This window comes from Danio rerio, chromosome 4, assembly GCF_049306965.1.
Source record: "Danio rerio strain Tuebingen ecotype United States chromosome 4, GRCz12tu, whole genome shotgun sequence".
Lineage (NCBI taxonomy): Eukaryota > Metazoa > Chordata > Actinopteri > Cypriniformes > Danionidae > Danio > Danio rerio.
The window spans coordinates 8,335,062-8,354,579 of NC_133179.1; the positions used below are offsets into that span (position 1 = coordinate 8,335,062).

At 34.8% G+C, this 19,518-nt stretch overlaps 1 protein-coding gene and 1 long non-coding RNA gene across 2 annotated transcripts in view; both read right to left on the reverse strand.

Moving 5' to 3' along the window:
• Nucleotides 1-19,518, reverse strand: part of LOC141381591 (uncharacterized) — a 419,099-nt gene that overhangs the window by 344,807 nt on the left and 54,774 nt on the right. The gene's annotated exons all lie outside the window — the stretch shown is intronic.
• On the reverse strand, nt 683-19,147 carry mcm10 (minichromosome maintenance 10 replication initiation factor; the record flags this gene model as incomplete). Its single annotated transcript, NM_001024813.1, is given in 18 exon segments — nt 683-844; nt 2,199-2,241; nt 3,155-3,300; nt 6,101-6,214; nt 6,435-6,571; nt 7,094-7,226; nt 8,014-8,230; nt 8,347-8,464; nt 9,825-9,938; nt 10,013-10,083; nt 10,165-10,358; nt 10,438-10,554; nt 12,694-12,861; nt 12,949-13,114; nt 14,827-15,019; nt 15,547-15,786; nt 17,482-17,725; nt 19,055-19,147. Coding segments are annotated over 17 exon segments (2,499 nt in total), but the record flags the coding sequence as incomplete, so codon positions are not given.

Consider the following 19,518-nt stretch of genomic DNA (forward strand, 5'->3'; position numbering starts at 1 on the left):
TAGTGATTGCATTCAGCAGCCATCTCTTAAAATAACTCGGGGTCTGTATTGATGTGTGCAACTAATGCTTGTTTTTTTTCCACATTAGTGAGGAACAGACTTCAAATTTACGACCCTGCATGATTAAAAAAAAAAAGGGCAATAAAAATACCAAGTAAATAAAGACTTTCACTTCAATCGTGACATCTTGTAAATTCATAAATATGCTGTATGCATAATAAAAGAGGATTGCGCGCCTGCAGACGGGATAATAATTCCAAGGCAGTATTTGCTGGCAACGGTCTGACATTCCTGCGCTGAGAGCTTCGACAGATGGGAAAATGAGGGTAGAAAGAAACAAGTGGAAAGAGATTTATCGACCTTTTGTGCCTTTTCACAAATCTAACACACACACACACACACGCACACACACTTGACTGACAGGACAACGACTTCTGACACTCCTACTGCTTCAAGAGCCAATCATAAAGCTTTGAAATGTAACTAACAAACAAGATCGAGCATGTGTGTCATTGCCTCCAGTCAAATCGATGAAGTTCAAGCAGGTTCAGTTTAATTCAGGGGAACCACAGTTGATATAAAAGTTCACAATTAAAATCATAACAATACATATTTACATTTATTACAGCTGATCTTAAAAGAATATAAAAAGGCAACAAACAGTGAGAGACTAAAATGAAGGCTCCTTTAGGACTAGTCTTGCATGATGGAAAGCTCTTCTGCATTTGGACTGGTCCCGGATGGAGTTTGGGTTCTGACTCTACTTTAAACTGTTGAGGAATTTGGGCTGTTCTTCTCCACGTGGCATCAGAAGCTCCCCTCCGATTTTGGGTCCCTTTTTCTCCTGTGGAAATGAGAGGCAGGTTAAAACTAGAGCAAACCGGCAAATGTATACATATAAAATAAATAAATAAATAAGGTTATGGAATGTTAATTATAAACGCTAACTAAATTTAGGGTAATAAAATACAATTGATGATAATAAAATATTCTCAAAAAAGGCATAAAATATAAATAAAAAAACTAAAATTATATTAAAATAGCTAAATTATTCATAAATAAATATGAAATAAATAGGGTTATGCAATGTTGAATTGCATAACCCTATGCTAAAATGCTAATTTAATTTAGGGTAATAACATATAATTAATGACTAATAATAATTAATGAAAATATAATAAAAAATCTGAATAAAATATTCAGACAAAAAAATTGCATTATATATATATATATATATATATATATATATATATATATATATATATATATATATATAACTAAAATTACATTAAAATATCTCAATATATAAATTATCCATAAATAGTTAAATATCAAATATGCAATAAATAGGGTTATGCAATGTTAATTAAAAATGCTTACTAAATTTAGGATAATACAATATAATTGATGACAAAAAAGCTAAATAAAATATTCAGACAAAAAAAATTGCATAATATATATAAAATAACAAAAATTATATTAAAATATCTTAATATATAAACTATTCATAAATAATTAAATATTAAATAAATAGGGTTATGCAATGTTAATTAAAAATGCTAACTAAATTTAGGGTAATTAAATATAATTGATGACAAAAAAAACACAATAGAATAAAATAATCAGAAAATGCATAAAATATAAATAAAATAACTACAACTATATTAAAATATATAAAGGATTCATAAATAAATTAATATGAAATAAATAAGGTTATGCAATGTTAATTAAAAATGCTAACTAAATTTAGGGTAATAAAATATAATTGATGACAAAAAAAAAACAATAAAATGAAATATTGACAAAAATTGCATAAAATATTAATAAAATAAATACATAAATTGCAGTAAAATATATAAATTCTTTATAAATAAATATTAATTAAAATACCTATAAAACAATAAATGTTAATACACATTAAAAGACAAATAAACAGTATAATGAACGAAAGAGAAACTGATTAAACAGTCAACTATGTATATGAAAACATCTCAAACTGATTAAGAGTCGGATGAATAAATGAATAATATTTGACAAATACACTTCTTTAAATGAATAAAAAAACAACATGTAATTAATGCAACTAATACTTTCGAATATATATAAATTCAATATTTAGAAACACATCTAAAGCAATCAGAATCAATGTGTGAGATTTAAAGCACTAAAAATAGTGATTAATGAACATAAAACTGTACCTTTAACATGCCATCTCTTTCCCACTTGAAAAGGCCACAATGGCTAAAACAGAAAGAGTCAATGGTCTGTTATTACATCAATAATAAAACAACAATAACTTCTATACAGACAGTTGAGTATTAAATCAAAATATATTGCTTTCTCCTCCCACAGAGGGTTTACACAGATACTGTACAAAGACATTTTCAAGCACTATTTTAGTTTGTTTTTAGGACAACAATTATAGATCTCATTACACTTCAAATGAAATAAAGAAGAAACTGCTCTGTAAAGATACAGTTTCTGCATTCAGTAATTCACAAGTGTTTTCTGTTTATTTACGGTTGTGAATTTTCCATCATGGGATGTTGAGCTCTGCTCTGTCGACTTTTGATATTGAAAACTCAACTCTACAGTTTAACAAAGTGACTTTCTCTGATATTTTAGTAAAAATATAATGTATAGGAAATAATATACAGAGGAAGAAGTCTGAAAAACAATAGAAAATGTACAGGCAGCTTATTACAAGGTTTTTGTACCGTAATTTACAACACCAACCCAGACAATACCTCACTTAAACTATTAAAAATGACAATAAAAGACACTTTTTTTTTTTTTTTACTTTTCAAGATTAATAGTTGTTGTAAGAAAGATCAAGATCCCATAATGCCATTCAAAAGCAGAAATAAATGTGAAAAAAATTAACTACAGAAAACTGCTTATTTACAGATATTTTTTTACAGTATAAGAGTATAATAAGACAAAGATTATACGTGTCTTTTATATATATTTAAATTACATAACAAATTAATTAACATTTATTTGACAAATAAAGTTTCTGAGTCTCCAAGCACTGCTGTTCGAGTATCTGTTTTCAAGGATCTTCCAGCACTCGTACTTCAGAAAACATCTTCAAGCACTTTCTGCGACCCCTGAATATAAAGCAGTGAATGATGAACTGAGTTCTGCGCCTCACCTGCAGGCTCCATGTGGCATCCGCGCCAGGCAGATCTTTCTCTGCCCGCAGGGGCATTTGAAGAAGCGTTTGACAGCGTCGTGCCAGTGATAGTCGTGTTTCTCCTCCACGCAGCGGTCCGCTGGTTTAAAGTGGGTGTATTTACACTGCGGGCGAGAGCAGCTCATGAAGCAAAGCGCACAAACAGACCTTGATTTACACTCCAAAACCTAATTCAAATCTAATTAGCATCACAGAGAGCTTCCTTTGCTTTTCGCTCCTCTTGAACAACATTTACTGAGAGACTGTGTACACTCAAAACTGCTTCGTCATGTGAATAAATAAAGATTAGCTGCTAATGACGCATTGAAAAATCGCTCCGCTTTTGGCAAGGACCTGAATGAGACTTCATGTGACCCTAATAAATCATTTAATGATAATGTTATCTGTGTATTTAAACAACCTGACCTATAAATGGTCACCTGTTCTTGACCTATTCTGACCTATAAAAGAATGCAGATAGAGGCGAGTGGGTTTGACAAACCACCTGTAGAAAATGCATTCATTCATCTCTTTATGCACCAGACACTTTCTTACAATCACTATATATCTCAAGAAAAACCTGGTGCATTTCTGGAGCGTGCCTCTCACATGTGAGTGGGCTTGACAAACCACCTGTAGAAAATGCATTCTATCATATGCACCAGACACTGTCTTACAATCACTATATATCTCAAGAAAAACATGGTGCATTTCTGGAGCGTGCCTCTCACATCTGAGTGGGCTTGACAAACCACCTGTAGAAAATGCATTCTATCATATGCACCAGACACTGTCTTACAATCACTATATAGCTCAAGAAAAACATGGTGCATTTCTGGAGCGTGCCTCTCACATGTGAGTGGGCTTGAAAAACCACCTGTAGAAACACTCCTCTATATGCACCGGACACTTTTCTTAAACTCCATTTCACAAGGACTCAAAGTAAACAATGTTTACTTGTGAATGTACTATAAATTATGTTGCACTGCTTACTTTTTCAATACCTTTGTTGAACAAAATGTTGCACATATTGTTTCTGTTTTACATTAAGCACTTGTATAGTTTGTCTGAGGTATAATTAAGCATTTATAGTACATGTACAGTTAGATTAACGCTCCAGTATGTCATGTATAGGTTTAAAAAATGCTCTTACATCTAGTTTTATGTTTATATCTATGATTATGTTTATTTGTGTAGCACGGTGGTCCTGTAATTTCGGTCCACTTTATGTCCACACATATAGCGGAACAACAATAAAGCTCAACCTGAACTTGATATAAAAGAATGAGTGAGCATAATACATTTTACTCTGTTTTAAATGAATAAAAACTTGCTGCCAGATTGGAAAAACTTAGTGAATAGTAGATTTAAAAAGCCTTTGTGATTTTAGGGCTGCGCTGTGATACTTGTTTACATGTTTTTTTTTTTTTTCTTTATATACCAAAAAAACAAATATGAAAATACACTTACAGATCTCCCTTTTAAATGAATGCTATGAAATAAGATATTTAAGTATACTGTATACACACACACACACACACACACACTTTACATTAGTCAGTACCAAAGCCAAAACTGGAACTAATCAAACAAAATAACTAAAGATGACTTTACTCAAAAATTTGTTTTCAAAAATGAGTACACCCAAATTAATGTTAGGGGGAAAAAATTATTACAATTTTAATAAAGAGGAAAATAAATAAATAAATAAAATCATGATCACTTTAAAAAAAAAAGATACATGACAGTCTGTCATTTTTTTTATTAATACTTTGGGCTTAAATGTGTTATTTTTCTGTTTCTAGAGATATTAATTGTGCAAACTGTTTTATTAGCAAAGTGCGCAAGATGCTAGGGAATAATATTTATCACAATTTTAATAAAGAGGAAAATTAAAAAATCATGATAACCATAAAAAAGACGTTCAATTTAGCTGAAATATTGCAGATTTTTTATGTTTGTAATACCTACTTTGAGTTTAAAAGCATTAGTTACCAGTTTTAAACATTCTTCGAAATATCTTTTTTGTGTAAACATTTGAGCATAACAGTGAGTAAATATTCATTTTGGGGTGAATTATCCCTTCAAAGTTTTATTGTGGAGGTTTATACCTTTGGGTTTGACGATGTTATGCTCTACTTGAGCCGTGATGTCATCCCTGTTTGCTTGTTTGTGTTTAACAGCATTCTGTGGTGCTTTTTTAGTTTTTTAAACAATGTTTTTGTAATATCTACTTTGAGGGGCGTCACAGTGGTGCAGTGGGCAGCATAATCGCCCAACAGCAAGAACGATGCTGGTTTGAGCCTCGGCTGGGTCAGTTGGCATTTCTGTGTGGAGTTTGCATGTTCTCCCAGTGTATGAATTTCCTCTGGGTGCTCCGGTTTCCCCCACAGTCCAAAGACATGTGCTATGGGTATATTGGGTAAGCTAAATTGTCTGTAGTGTATGTGTGTAAATGTGAGAGTGTATGGGTGTTTCCCAGTGATGGGTTGCAGCTGGAAGGGCATCCGCTGCATAAAACATATGCTGGATAAATTGGCGGTTCATTCCGCTGTGGTGATCCCAGATTAATAAAGGGAGTAAGCCGAAAAGAAAATGAATGGTTCTACTTTGAGTTTAAATGTATTATTTTTCTGTTTCTAAAGATATTAACTGCGCAAACTCCCATTTTAATTAATATAACAGTTGAATAGTTATAGTATTAATTGTCTTTAGATGCACTAAATTTTTTTGTCTATATTCACTGTGAAATTAATACAAATATTCATCTTCAAAAGCCTCTTTACTCATTTATTGTGCATTGTGTATTTATTTACATATATCAAATTTAATTTTCCTCACGATTTACTTACCTTCAGGTTGTTCTAAACTTGATTGAGTTTCTTTGTAAATTAATAATAACAAAAAAGTAAAAATCTGACTTACAGTTTTACATGTGACGGCCCGACATTTCATCTCCCTGATGCTCTTCATCTTCTCCTCCATCTTCTCTTTTTGCACAAGTGGCTCGAAGTACTCGTGCATGGCCCGCTCCTCAATCTAGACAACAGAAATTACATCAAACATAAAAAAATATCCAATCCTAATATACAATAATTTCATATCCCTTACTACAGCATCCAAAACAAATACAGTCATCTAACTTGCTGTGCCGGATCCTGCTGTTAAGCTCCACCCACCCATTGTGACATCATTTATCATAGCGCTGACAGTCATATGAAAACACATGCTCACTGATGCTCAGCCAACACACACACACCTCTCCCATCATCCATGAGTTTGATGACTTGGCGTTGAGGATACGCTGAAACTCTTCTGACTGAATGTACTCCAGCTGTTCCCGCCTCTTCTTCATCGCTGGCTCCTCCTCCTCGCTGGCTGAATTTTCATCCGTTACTACAGATAGAGATTTTAGAGGAGTCTCAAGTGATGTCTGCAAACACCATCTCACATGTATAAATCACCAAACAAAACTTATTCACCATTTAGATTCGAAGTAAATCCTTTAAAATTCATCTAGAATTAAAATGTCCCCCTTCTTTTTATATACGGCCTCTTCATTTGTCCCGAAACAATAGACATTGACATCCATAATATGTTTTTTCATACTATGGATGTCAATGGCTGCCAGTTTCTAACATTCTTTGAAATATCTTTTCTTGTGTTTAACAGAAAAAAAAACAACAACATTGACTTCCAAAGTATGTTATTCCTCCTATGGCTACAAGTCTTCAACATTCTTCAAAATATCTTCATTTGTAAACAACAGAAAACAAAAACCATTACTTCTATAATGTTTTTTCTACTATGGATGTCAATGGCTACCAGTCTTCAACCTTCATTCATCCAAAAAAAATGGAAACACTTGAGGGTAACGGTGAGTAAATGTTCATTTATGGGTGAATTTGGGGTTTGTACCTTTGGCTTTGACGATGTTACGCTCGACTCGACCTGTGATGTCACCACTTTTTGCTCGCTTGCGTTTAACAGCATTCGGGTCTTCTTTAACGATGACTGAGCCTTTAGCTTGGAGTTTCCTCACTGCTGCCAGCTACGGAAAAAAAAATTGAAGCAAATTGAAATGAAAATCATGCTGAAAACAGGAAATGGACAAAACGGGAAGCTCAGAATCTCTTTTTTTATTGAGACAATGCAAATAAAAATGTGAAAAAATATATGTTATATACTTAAAAAGCATAAAAGATTTTAGTGAAATGTGTCTTAAAATATCTATAATTTGTGCAAAATGTCAAAATATGTGTGAAATAATGTTCATTGCACGGGGATCTTTGATTTAAGAAATTAGAGAATATTTTGGGACGTAACATTAGACAAATATACGTGCTATCTTCTGTAAATCATGGGTAAATGGATCTTTCTATCCATCTATCTATCCATCTATCTATCCATCTATCTATCCATCTATCTATCTATCTATCTATCCATCCATCCATCCATCCATCCATCCATCCATCCATCCATCTATCTATCTATCTATCTATCTATCTATCTATCTATCTATCTATCTATCTATCTATCTATCTATCCATCCACTTAGCTACCTATATTGGTACTCTTCAATTTCGTCCAGGCCAGTTTCATTAGTTTGCCTTTTTAATGCTCATGTTAAACCACAGTTCAAGAGCAATATCTGATTTTCATTGAGGATTATTTTCTCAAATTTTGTATTAATCAACATTTTTTTTTTGTTGTTGTTTGGAAGGGTACCATCACTTTTGTCCATGTCGGTTTATATTACACATATATACACACACAGCAACTCTGTTACATAGTGAACACTTGCTTAAAAATGGCGCAGCACTTTTCCAGACGTGTACCTTTGTAGCTGTGAGGCTCTTTGATGAAGGTGGAGACATATCAAAAACAATGTCCTCTCCTTCTGAAAAGCCACGACCCAGGGTGGGCACAGCGGGCCCTGAGAGACTGGACCCAGAGCCTTTAGGACCCTCTGAAGCTGCTTTCGGGGAAAGCAGTGGACCCCTGCTTACATTGGGCCGAGATGAAGCGACAGGAGCTCCGCCACTCTGAAGCACCCTGAGTGGAGAAAGACTTGTAGTTAGTGTATTCATAATAAAGACAGGCTAAGAAACTAGTTTTGAAATGTAATGTAATGAATAATCAAGATATTAACTATAGAAAATGTGTCTTACCTCTTCTGAATCTCTTCTGCCCTCTTCTTTCGGGCCATCATCCTCTGCTGGTGCTGCTCTTTCTGCTGTTTGAGCAGGTCAGAGGCAGATACTGACTGAACTGAAGATCCTGCCACGGCTAAAAAGGGTGGATAAAATAAAAAAGTACATCAGAGATTAAATGTGCATGGTGCATTAAAGTTATATATTCCAGGACCATAAACATTTGGTTTGCTTTAGTCTCGGTTGTGAAGGGATATTCGGCAGACATCTGCTGGCCCAAAACAGAACTGCAGCATCAGAAAACATTCATGTGTTTAGTGACCATATTGTGCATCTTTCAATAATAGCTTTTATAAATTAAAAGGTCACGTAAGATCAAAAATTATGCTTTTTTTTAGGTTTAAATATCTTATTTTTTTTTTTCCCAGGGTTTTCACCTTTAATTGATAGGACAGTAGAGAAAGTTGACAAGAGAGTTTGGGGAGCAGAGAGAGGGGAAAGATCACCATAGGACCTCGAGGTGGGAATCGAACTCGGGTCGCCGTGAGCACCGGAGTGCACGTGTCAACGCACTAACCAGTACGCCATTGGTGCCAATAAATATGTTAGTTTTAAGGATATCTATAAGCTAGCATGCTCCAAACAGTGAAAACAAAACACATGTAGAAGATATAAACATTCAAAGCTTGCAGTTTTTCACTTCACGCCTAAACGGATCAATGATGCCACCTCATACTTTAGTTTCTCATAAAATTTTCTGACCAATCAAGTGCTCTCTAGTATCTGACATGCCCTGCTCCCTTCATGAAGCTTCTCACTTGCATTTTAATTTATGTACTTGATTTCAACTGACAGAGCTGTGTTAAAAACTAAACGCCATTGGCTGTTATAAAAAAGGGGAGGAGCTACAATATGTACCATCCAAGTTTGCTTTTGTGTGACGCTGCCAGCCGTTAGATCACCCCCCGGGGTACTGACTGCTGTACAAGTCATAAAGCCCGCCTCCCCTGTGTTAATGAACAAGACTTCAGCCAAAATTAATTACACTTGCAATAAAAATTTCCCGACAGATAGATTTGGTCAATTAAGGCACTGGTTATCATGCTGATGTAGGTTTTTTTTCCAGAACTATGTAAATAAAAAGAACGCTCGATGGATGTCCAGCGTTCTCCAGCCTCCAGCGCCTAGACTGGAGCTCTGCACAACTTAGCCTGGTTTCTCTCAAGGTTTCTTTCCCCTTCATTTTCGTCAATTAGTGAAGTTATGTTCTTCGCCCTGGTTGCCGCTGGCTTGCTTGGTTTGGGACTTGTGGAGCTGCACATTGATGGATTTGCTCTTCAGTGTTTGGACTTTTAGCAGTGAAAGTTAAACCCCACTGAATTTCATTTCTGAAAACTGGACTGACGTAGTCTCACTTTACTAGAACTTTACTAAGAGAACATTGTAAAAGCGCTATACAAATAAACATGAATTGAATTGTAACTGAATAAATTTACCTGAACTCTTGGATTGTCCTAAATGTCTCTTGATGTTAAGTGCTCCAGGCGTGGGCATAGACATCAGACCTCTGAAATCCTCTGAACAGCCCGACACCTGACCTGAGTTCAGAACTACAAGACGTAACACTTGATTAGAAACCATAAACACATGTATAAAACATCATATAGGTGGAAAGAGAGTTTACCGAGTTTCTTAGTTGGGATGGAAGCCAAAGCAGACTGTATAGTGGGTTGTTTCTTTGGCTGTGGGGCAGACCTGTCAAAAACAAAAGATTCATGCATTAATTGTGGGGTGAATTTCGATGGAGGTGATGTTTATGGGATGCCGTAAACTCACATTGAGGGCGCACAAGCGAGTGATGACATGCCGCCATAGTGGAAATCAGACTGGCACAGGCGCTCCTTCAAACTGCCCCGCCCCCTTCCTTTACCAGGGGCGGAGCCTGTAAAGCTGGACTGAAGCTCCGCCCTCTTGGAGCTCATTTTCTTGTATTGGGCTTTAACGTGGTACTGACAGAACTGGCATTCATACTGTTCAAACAAACAAATAATGAATTAACTGATCAGGGATTTTCTTTTTCCCAGAAAAGCTTGATCTTTGGAGACTTACCAAGTTGACAAGTTGAGTGCAAGAATCCCCGTTCTTCTTTTTAGCCTTGCAGGTGCCAAAGTCCATGGCTTCTCCTATTATGAGGACTTTCTGTGGGTGATCCACTGTCAGGCTGAGCTGGAGAGAGACAAATACTACATTACTGATGTTAGAAATGAACACACGACGCAAACTGTTTTACTCGAGTGATTTAACATTTTGAAAATCACCAGTGTTTATTCATATAAATGTGCAAAAGTGATGTCTATCAAAAATAAGTCATATATTTCCCTTTTATTTATTGATTTATTACATATTTATTGCCACATCAGCAACTTATGGCTATTTCGTGGCCAAATGGATATACATTAAAATATTACATGATAAAAAACAAATTTGCATTACACTAAAAAAAGTTACTTAGAAAAATGTATAAAATAGAAATAGATAGAATTCACACAAAAATGTATTTAAAGTTAAATATGATTTTTCAGCTCTATTTTTGATTTAAAAAAATTTTAAACTCTCCCAGGTGGTATGTTTTTAAAAATGTCCATCAAAGTACTCTCCTTATAAAAATGTTGTCCAATGGAATTTAAACTTCTGCATTCCAACAAAATATGTTTGATGGTAAGAGCAGTCTGGCAGTAATTACATTTAGGTGATTCTTTGTTATTTAATAAATATGAATGTGTCAACCTAGAATGTCCAATTCGACATCTGGTTTAGATCGTCTGATCATGCCTGGTCTCAAAAATTATAATTTGCTAAATGTCTGTCATTTATTTTTGGGTTAATTTCATGTAATTTGTTGTTGATGCAGTTGTCCCATTCTCCTTGCCATGATTCGTTTGTGTACAAATTGATGATGGGTTTCAAGTCCTCAGGAGGAATTAAACATTCAGTCACATTCAAGGAGATAGCCTGTTTTGCAGCTTCTATTTCCCTTTAATCAAAAATACTGATGTTGGTTCCATGCATTTATAACCTCAGCTGTGCTTCAAGTGTATAAAACCTTTTTTTATGCTAAATATATTGATTGGCTTTTTCTTTGAATTTCAGAACTAAAATATAAAAGAAAAAAAAACTAATTTATTCTGAATTATTAAAACATCTTGAATCGAACAAGCAAATGTGCATTGAACAAAAAATTAATGATAAAAATACATTAAAAACATTCTATTAAAATAAGAATAATACACTTTTTTTGTGCATTTCACAGCTTTCCAATGTGTTATTTTGTCGTCTGATGGTTAATCAAATCCATTAATTGTTTTACAGGAATAAAAGATATCTGAACATTATAACAGACATTAAAAAAGGGATTTGACAGCTCAAACATCCAAAAACGTTGCACCTGGTTACAAAATAGTTAAACAAGGTCCATATTTTATGTTGGTTTGCGTTTAACGCCATGCCAGCTTCTAATGCCTATTTCATGGCGTGAAAAAGTATATCGGAGACAGATTAAATTAAGATTTTAAAATTTATTCTTGCTAAAAACTTTAAATTGCATTTGGATTAACATTGTTAAAAATTGCCTCAGAATGAGCTGAATAAATTTATTCCTCACAGAACTAAAACCAACACACTTCAATAGAACACAGGTGTTAAATCCAGTTCCTGAAGGGCCTCAGCTCTGCACAGTTTAGCTTTAACCCTAATTAAACACACCTGATCAAACTAACGGAGTTCTTCAGGCTTGTTTGAAACCTACAGGTAATGGCGCGATCACACTAGAGTTTGAGCATGCAAAATTCTGTAGTACGGCGCTGCGAAAAGAGGCTGGATAATACATGATGATTACACATTAAAAAAAGGGAGCGATTGGTCCATAATTTCAATTTCTGTACAGAGCAGTCATGTTGATCTTCAGTCGGTCTCACGCAGTCAAGTGATGCGATTTCGCATGTCAGAGTTCACCAAGCTTGAACTGCGAAACTTATTGCACGAGCTTGCATTTTCAGTCTTTTGCATACGCATGCGTATGAATGGAAGTCTATGAGGAGAAAATTGCAGTGTGACCACAGCTTTAGTGTTTAATTGGGGTTGGAAATAAACTGTGCAGAGCTGCGGCCCTCCAGGACCTAGATTTGACCCCTGTGCAAAAGAACATGCGTTATAGTTAAAGTGTTTTGGTTATATTTGATAAAAATCATATTTTTTATAGGTGCCAGCTTTTTGAGAGCAAGGTTACTGCTTATTATTTTAATACGCTGGCTACAGGATGGCCTTTGACAGATCACCAGACGGATCACCAGGAAAATATAAACAAACCTCATTGGAGCCTTCTTTGTTCTTCATCGGGTTGGGATTGAGGATTCCAATCACTGTCCCGGTGTCAGTCTTCCACAGGTCAGTGTGAACAGACCCGAACAGAAAGAGAGACACGTTCACTTCCAGATTATGGAGATCATTCAGCTTCCAGATGCTGAAGGTTTTCCCCTACAGAAATAAAATAATTTGTAATCAAATATACAACATAAAATCAATATGATAAGATGTCAGATCTCAGATTTGCTGCTCCATTACATTGTTTTTGCTCTGTGGAGTGATCTTATTAATGATCACGGCAAACGTGACCCAATCGCTGTCCTCTAAATTGTCTCTGGCCAGTCGATCGGGCAGCTGGGAGAGCCTGATCAGTTTGCGGCTGGCCATTTTCTGCTCAATGTCTATGGAAGACAGACGTGGCTTCCTGAGGAGAATAAAACAAAAACATAGTGCTTTTTATAATAGATTTTTTCACAATAATACAGACACCACAATACATCTTTAAAATACACAAAGAAAATTTTCAAAACAAAAGAAAAGAGGAAAAAAGGGAGATAAAAAAGGAAAAAAAAAAGAAAAAAAAGCTTTGATTGTATGCAAAACAGGTCTACCTCCAAAAAACCGCGCAAAAACTCTTATTTTGCAGATAATAATATAGTCATAATAATCCTTTCAATATGATGGCATATTGGCAATATGGCAAACACTAGTGCTGCGTCCCAATTTGCATACTATCCGTTAGGGCCGCACGATTAATTGAAAAAAAAGATCACAATCTTGATTCGACCCTACACACCATCTTAATTCAGCTTTATTATGATTCAGCCAACCATATTTGAGGTCAGGAGAGAAGCAAGGGAGTCGCACAAGTCTTCACAACAACATGACACCTTCAAATGGCGTTAAAAGAGTCACATACTGTGTTTATAAAGTATAATACACCCAGAGATGTCATTTCTGTCCTCATGTAATGAAGTATTCGTGGCCGCGAAATCATGAGCTGGCCGCGAGGTGTTTGTACCGAGAACGCGTGCGTGCACACCCCATGACGCCTACTTTAGTGGACATAATCTGCACAGGCTATGAATAACAGGTAATGAAGTTGTGAAAAACGTTCAGTTCGTTGCACAGAGCGACCGTGCAGGAGGTTTGATTTGCATGTATGTGTTTTTTCTCACAGTGACGGCAGCCATGAGCTGCACTCAGAAGTGAAAGTGAAACCTGTGCGCACATCATTTAAATGATCATATCTCATTTAAGAGTTATGACTACGACAAGCATTTGAAGTTTTTTTTTTTCTTTCACTGCAAACACAGTGTTGTGCATGAAAATAAATGTTCACGGTGTCAGTATAACAACCCTAGCCTATAATGTTGAATATAATGCATGAAGGAATCTGATAATGACAAAGTTCTAATTTTACCAGTGAAAACAAAATCTTGTCAAAATCAGATGAAAAGCATATGTCTTAAACATAATAAATCAAGTTTGTTATTATGAATAGTTATATTCGGATGTCATAATTTTACTGTGAATTAACAAACAGGACATTGAAAGTCTGTTCAAGTCCACCATAACGACTATAAAAAAAGTAGCATTTTAAGCAACAGTAGACCAACACAGAGGCCTAATATTGTTGTTGTTTTACCATATGTTTGAGAATCAACAATAACAATAGGCTAATCATAATAACCTTAATTTTAAATTTACAGAATCGTGAGAAAAATGTGATTTTAAGCAAAGAAAAAAAACGTGATTCACATATTTGCCAGAATCGTGCAGCCCTACTATCCATCCTAAATAGTATTTGAAAATAGAATTATTATGCCCCAAATCGCAGCATGTTGAAAAAAGCATTATTAGCTGACCAATCAGCTAATCATTATTCAAAGGCATTTAAAACGAGTCTTATGCTCATTAACTTGAATGTATTGACCTTATTCTGCTATGTGGAAATGCGCATAGCTTAAGATTCAGTTGCCTCTGGGAGAAATGACTAGGAGTAATAAACAGGTTAATAATATACTTCTTGCTCTTTTTATAGGGCTAAAAATGAATAGAAGTGAATGAGACTTTGTGAAAAATAAGCTATTAACAATAAACAATTTAAACAGCATCTATCATCTTTAAACTAACCTGAGTCGGAGACCAGAAAACTTCTCCACGGCCACCTCTTGATTGACAGGTAGACGTGGCGTGGGCTGCCGCACAGTGGGAGGAGTCTTGATAAGGGGAGGTGACTTTAACATGCTGTTCACTTTAGCACCGTCTCTCATCGGCTGAGGTTGGTTCGTACTCTGACCAATAGGAATCTGCCTTTCTGAAGAGGCTGATTTACATAAGAAAGGCGTTTGAAAATGTTTAAAAACCTTTCACAACACAAGAGAAAAAAATAGAAATGCAATAGAGAAGGAGAGACTTGTTTTGGAAAAGTCATGGACATTAGTTTAACAAATATCTGTATACTTAAATATGGGTTTGTTTTTACTTCTTTAATGTCCATGGCCAAACACATGCTCTCACATTGTTAGTGCTGTGTGAGCATTATCTAAATAAATTTTACATAGATATTAAGATTCATTCAAACTAAATATTTATGATATGCTGTAATAACTTTGAACGTGCATTGTTTTTTTTCTTATTATTATTCACATATACATACACATTACATGAAACATTAGGTAATGAAAATTAATTTGAAAGTCCTGGAAAAGTCATGGAAACCTCATTGAATTTTAGTAGTAAAAATGTGTATGAACACTGTCTGTGATCATTAAAAAAATATAAAGATAAAACATCAACTGCAATAAATAAATTCATAAGATTAAAAACTAAGGCTTGTAACTTGATATTCACCTGCTTTGGGTTGGTGGGCCGTCCTCTGCTTGTTTTTCAGCTTTGCCGTGATGTTTGATGGAGAGCCATCGCTATCTCGTACTGTTGGTGGGGTAGTTTTCACAGGCGCTTGAGGTGAGGTTAAGGATTTAGTGCTTTGTCTCTGGACGGCGGGTTTGTTTTGAGCTGGTGTGGTCTTCTGTGAGGCCTCCAGCTGCTGTTGTAGTTTTTGCATTTTCTCTTGCATTAATTTCAGCTCAGCTGGAAAACAAATAGGATTGGATAAACTTTATTTGTCCCAGAGAGGAATTTTGTCTTTGGCAAATAAGTGCAACAACGCTTGCAGACAGTAAAATAATTAAAACAAAACAATTAAAAAGATACATTGTTTACAAAGTAAGACCACATATAAATATGAAATATTTAAAACACAGAACACGGGTACTAATATGTACAGGTACATTATAGAGGAAGGAAGAAATGAAAGCTTCAATCTATTGGTTTACACACTGCGTAGGAGTCTATAGGATCTATTTTGACGGTGCATGCGCAGAGCGCAAAAGGCAGGACGCAAACGCTTTTAGGGCGTGTCAGAACGCATTTTTGCTAATTTAAGGACGGGAAAACCTGCTTTGCGCCGTGGCGCATGGGCTAAAAGGGTTGAGTTCATTTTCTTAATGAGTTATAGGTGTGTTTTGAGAATAAACCAATTAGAGTCTCATCTCCCATTCCCTTTAAGAGTCAGCTGCGTCGCGCCAAGAGCGCATTCGCTATTTACAGGACGCAAAGTAAGTCTAAGTGGAAAAAATGAGCATTTCACTAGCAAACAGTTAACAGTTAAGCACAATTACTGCACCACATTGCACTGATCTACTTATTTGAACTGTATATGCCCACTGCACATGGACATTTGTAATTAAGTACACACCCACTGTACATATACACTTGTAATCATGCTTCTTTATCTGCACACTACTGATTATTAATAGCAACCTGTACATATATTCATATATTGTAAATCTGTTCACAGCTAATCCAACCTGTATATAATGTTCATAATACATCTATCTGTAAATATCACCATAGTTTTTCTATAACTGCACTTTATAACTTATACCTGTATCCTGCACTTGCTGCTATTGCACTGCTGGTTAGATCTGAACTGCATTTCGTTGTATTGTACCTGTACATGTGTAATGACAATAAAGTTGAATCTTATCTAATCTAATCTAATCAAGTGTTGTTATGACTAGGCCCACCCTGAATCTGCGCGCACAGAATTCCGCAGATTTTTAGCCCATCATTAATTCTGTTTATTTACTTGAGTAAATGTGTGTACATTTAAATTTATTCTGTTTTTTTTTTATTAATTTTAGTAATATTATTGACTAATGTGAAAATGTGTATCTGATTTATGTGCAATGCAGTTTGTACAGTAATATTTTCTGTCTTTTACTAGATATATTATATGACAAACTTGCTTTATTTACCAAATAAAGTGAATCGTTTTGGATTTGCATTTTAAACATTAAATAAAAGTTAAAAAGATTAATTTTTTTTTCAAATATTAAGGTTTTAGTTATGATGATAAATAATTCCGCACAAATCTGCAGACTTTTACCAAAATTCTCCGCAGAAATAGCAAAAAACATCCGCAGATTCTGTCTGGCCCTTGTTATGACACAGTGTAAGGGAGTGTTTACATTACATTGGTTTCATCTACAAGCTTTCTATGCATTTATAGCTGTTAATTTACACAAAAATGGGGCTGAAAATTAAATTCTCCAATCACCAGTCCCTAGCCTGGCATGCTACATCTTTAGTCGTTTTTGTGGGTCTGTATGCAAAATGTTAGTTTAAAAAGACAAAGTAAAAACTTTGCATTTGAACAAACCAATGAATGATATGTAAATGCATCCTAAAGATGCCTAGAATCACCACAGAGCAGCGCATTACCCTCCAGATCTTCTTTTGACTTATTTAAGTCAGATGAGCTGGACTTCCCAGGTGACACTTCTTCTTCTTCTTCTTCTTCTTTCTCTTCTTCCGCCTCCTCAGGCTCGATATATTGCTCGCCGTCATCATCCTCATCGAAGAGATCGTCCAGATTGTCTTCACCCTCCTCCGCAGCAGGACTCTCCAGATCCTGGCCCTCACTCTCCGCAAATAAAGACAGCAGCATGTCCAGATTCTCCTCCTCTGATGTCAGACATATGAAGGCAGATCAATATGACACCATTAAACAATACAATTTATTGAGGCGAGTTCATACATTTACACTGTAGAGCAGAGGAATTTGTACTTATATATTTTGAGTATATTAAATATATTATGCTTCATACAATATACTACAGATTAAGTTAACTGCAAAATATCGTACAGTACCAGTACGATATATATATTGTATTATATACATTATACATTACATATGAAACTAATATTTACAATAAGTGTTAAATATTGTTTTAAATTCAAAATAAGGTGTCTATATTAACATTTTAAATAATAAGGAACACGTTCATAGTGTGTGTGAGGATTACAAATCCCTGGACTCAGTAAGAAAGACTCTAAACAAATTGCTAAATACATTTTTACTCCTTAAATTCCATGACTTTTCCAAGACTTAAGTACATTTTCATGACCGAATGTTTCATGCAATGTCTACATATGCGTGGTAGAAAAAAAAAACAATGCATGTTCAAATTACAGCATATCGTAAAACATGCAACAATCTATTTTATATATATTTAGATAATGCTCACACCGCACTAATAACGTGAGAGTGTGCCATTAGCCAAAGACAGAAAAGTAGTAAATAACCTATTCAAATATAAAGATATCTGTTTTCCATGACTTTTCCAAAACTTTGTGGGCTTTTTTGTTTTTCCAAAACTTTTTCAGGCCTGCAAAATGCCATGACCATATGAACTCTGTAAACACTGCTCAGTGTCTGCGATAATAGCATGTTTGGAAAAGACAATGCTATCTCTATCCTTATTTGCAGATATTTCTTTATGTATTTATTTATGTCTTTGTGCAGAGCTGACCTGAGTGTTTTAATACTGTTATGTAAAAGATATTCAGTGATTGTATTTATTTGCACATTGCTTGTACTGTGAAACATCAAGGGCTCTTTATGATTATTTGGATGCTGAGTTGTATTATTAGTCAATCCAAATAAAATAATCAAATGTGTGTGTGTGTGTGTGTGTGTGTATATATATATATTTATATGCGTGTATCTAACGTTAATGAGAAATAAGTCCCTGTAAGAACAAAATAACGGCTGAAAAGATCGTTATAATCTATAACAAGCTAATAACAACAAAATATGTATTACATACTGTTTATATATGTATATTTATATGTATAAACTCATTTAGGATCCCATTTAGCGACATTTAAACGGTTTGGGTTACCGGGAAATGCAGGACTTTACGTTTTAAATCTGAATCAAGTATGGTTCATTGAAGTTGTTAAAAAACTAGCCTAACGTGTGTACTAAAATGATGTTAAACTCACCTGTCATTTTCTCTTGTTTAAATGAAAGCGATTAAATGTCTCCGCTCAGACCAGACGTAGCAGCTGTTGTTTCAATGTTGGCGCGCAAAATGTTTAATATTCAGGACCCCGGAACTACGTCACTTTTGCGGGAAAACGTCGTGCCCTGTCGTAGCCTGTTCATAAGAAAATAATACTGATTAAAAGTACTAAATTAAATAGTTTTAGTAAAGAATAACAGTTGTACAAAACATCACGTTGATGTATTGAAACTTCAAACTTTGTATTGGGCTGAAATGTAGCCTATGTGTACTGTATGTGTGTGTGCATAGACAGATAGACAGACAGAAAGACAGATAGATAGATAGATAGATAGATAGATAGATAGATAGATAGATAGATAGATAGATAGATAGACGAGAAATAAGTCGTAATGAGAACTAAATGATGACTAAATATGTCGTCATAATCTATAACAAGCTTATAATATCA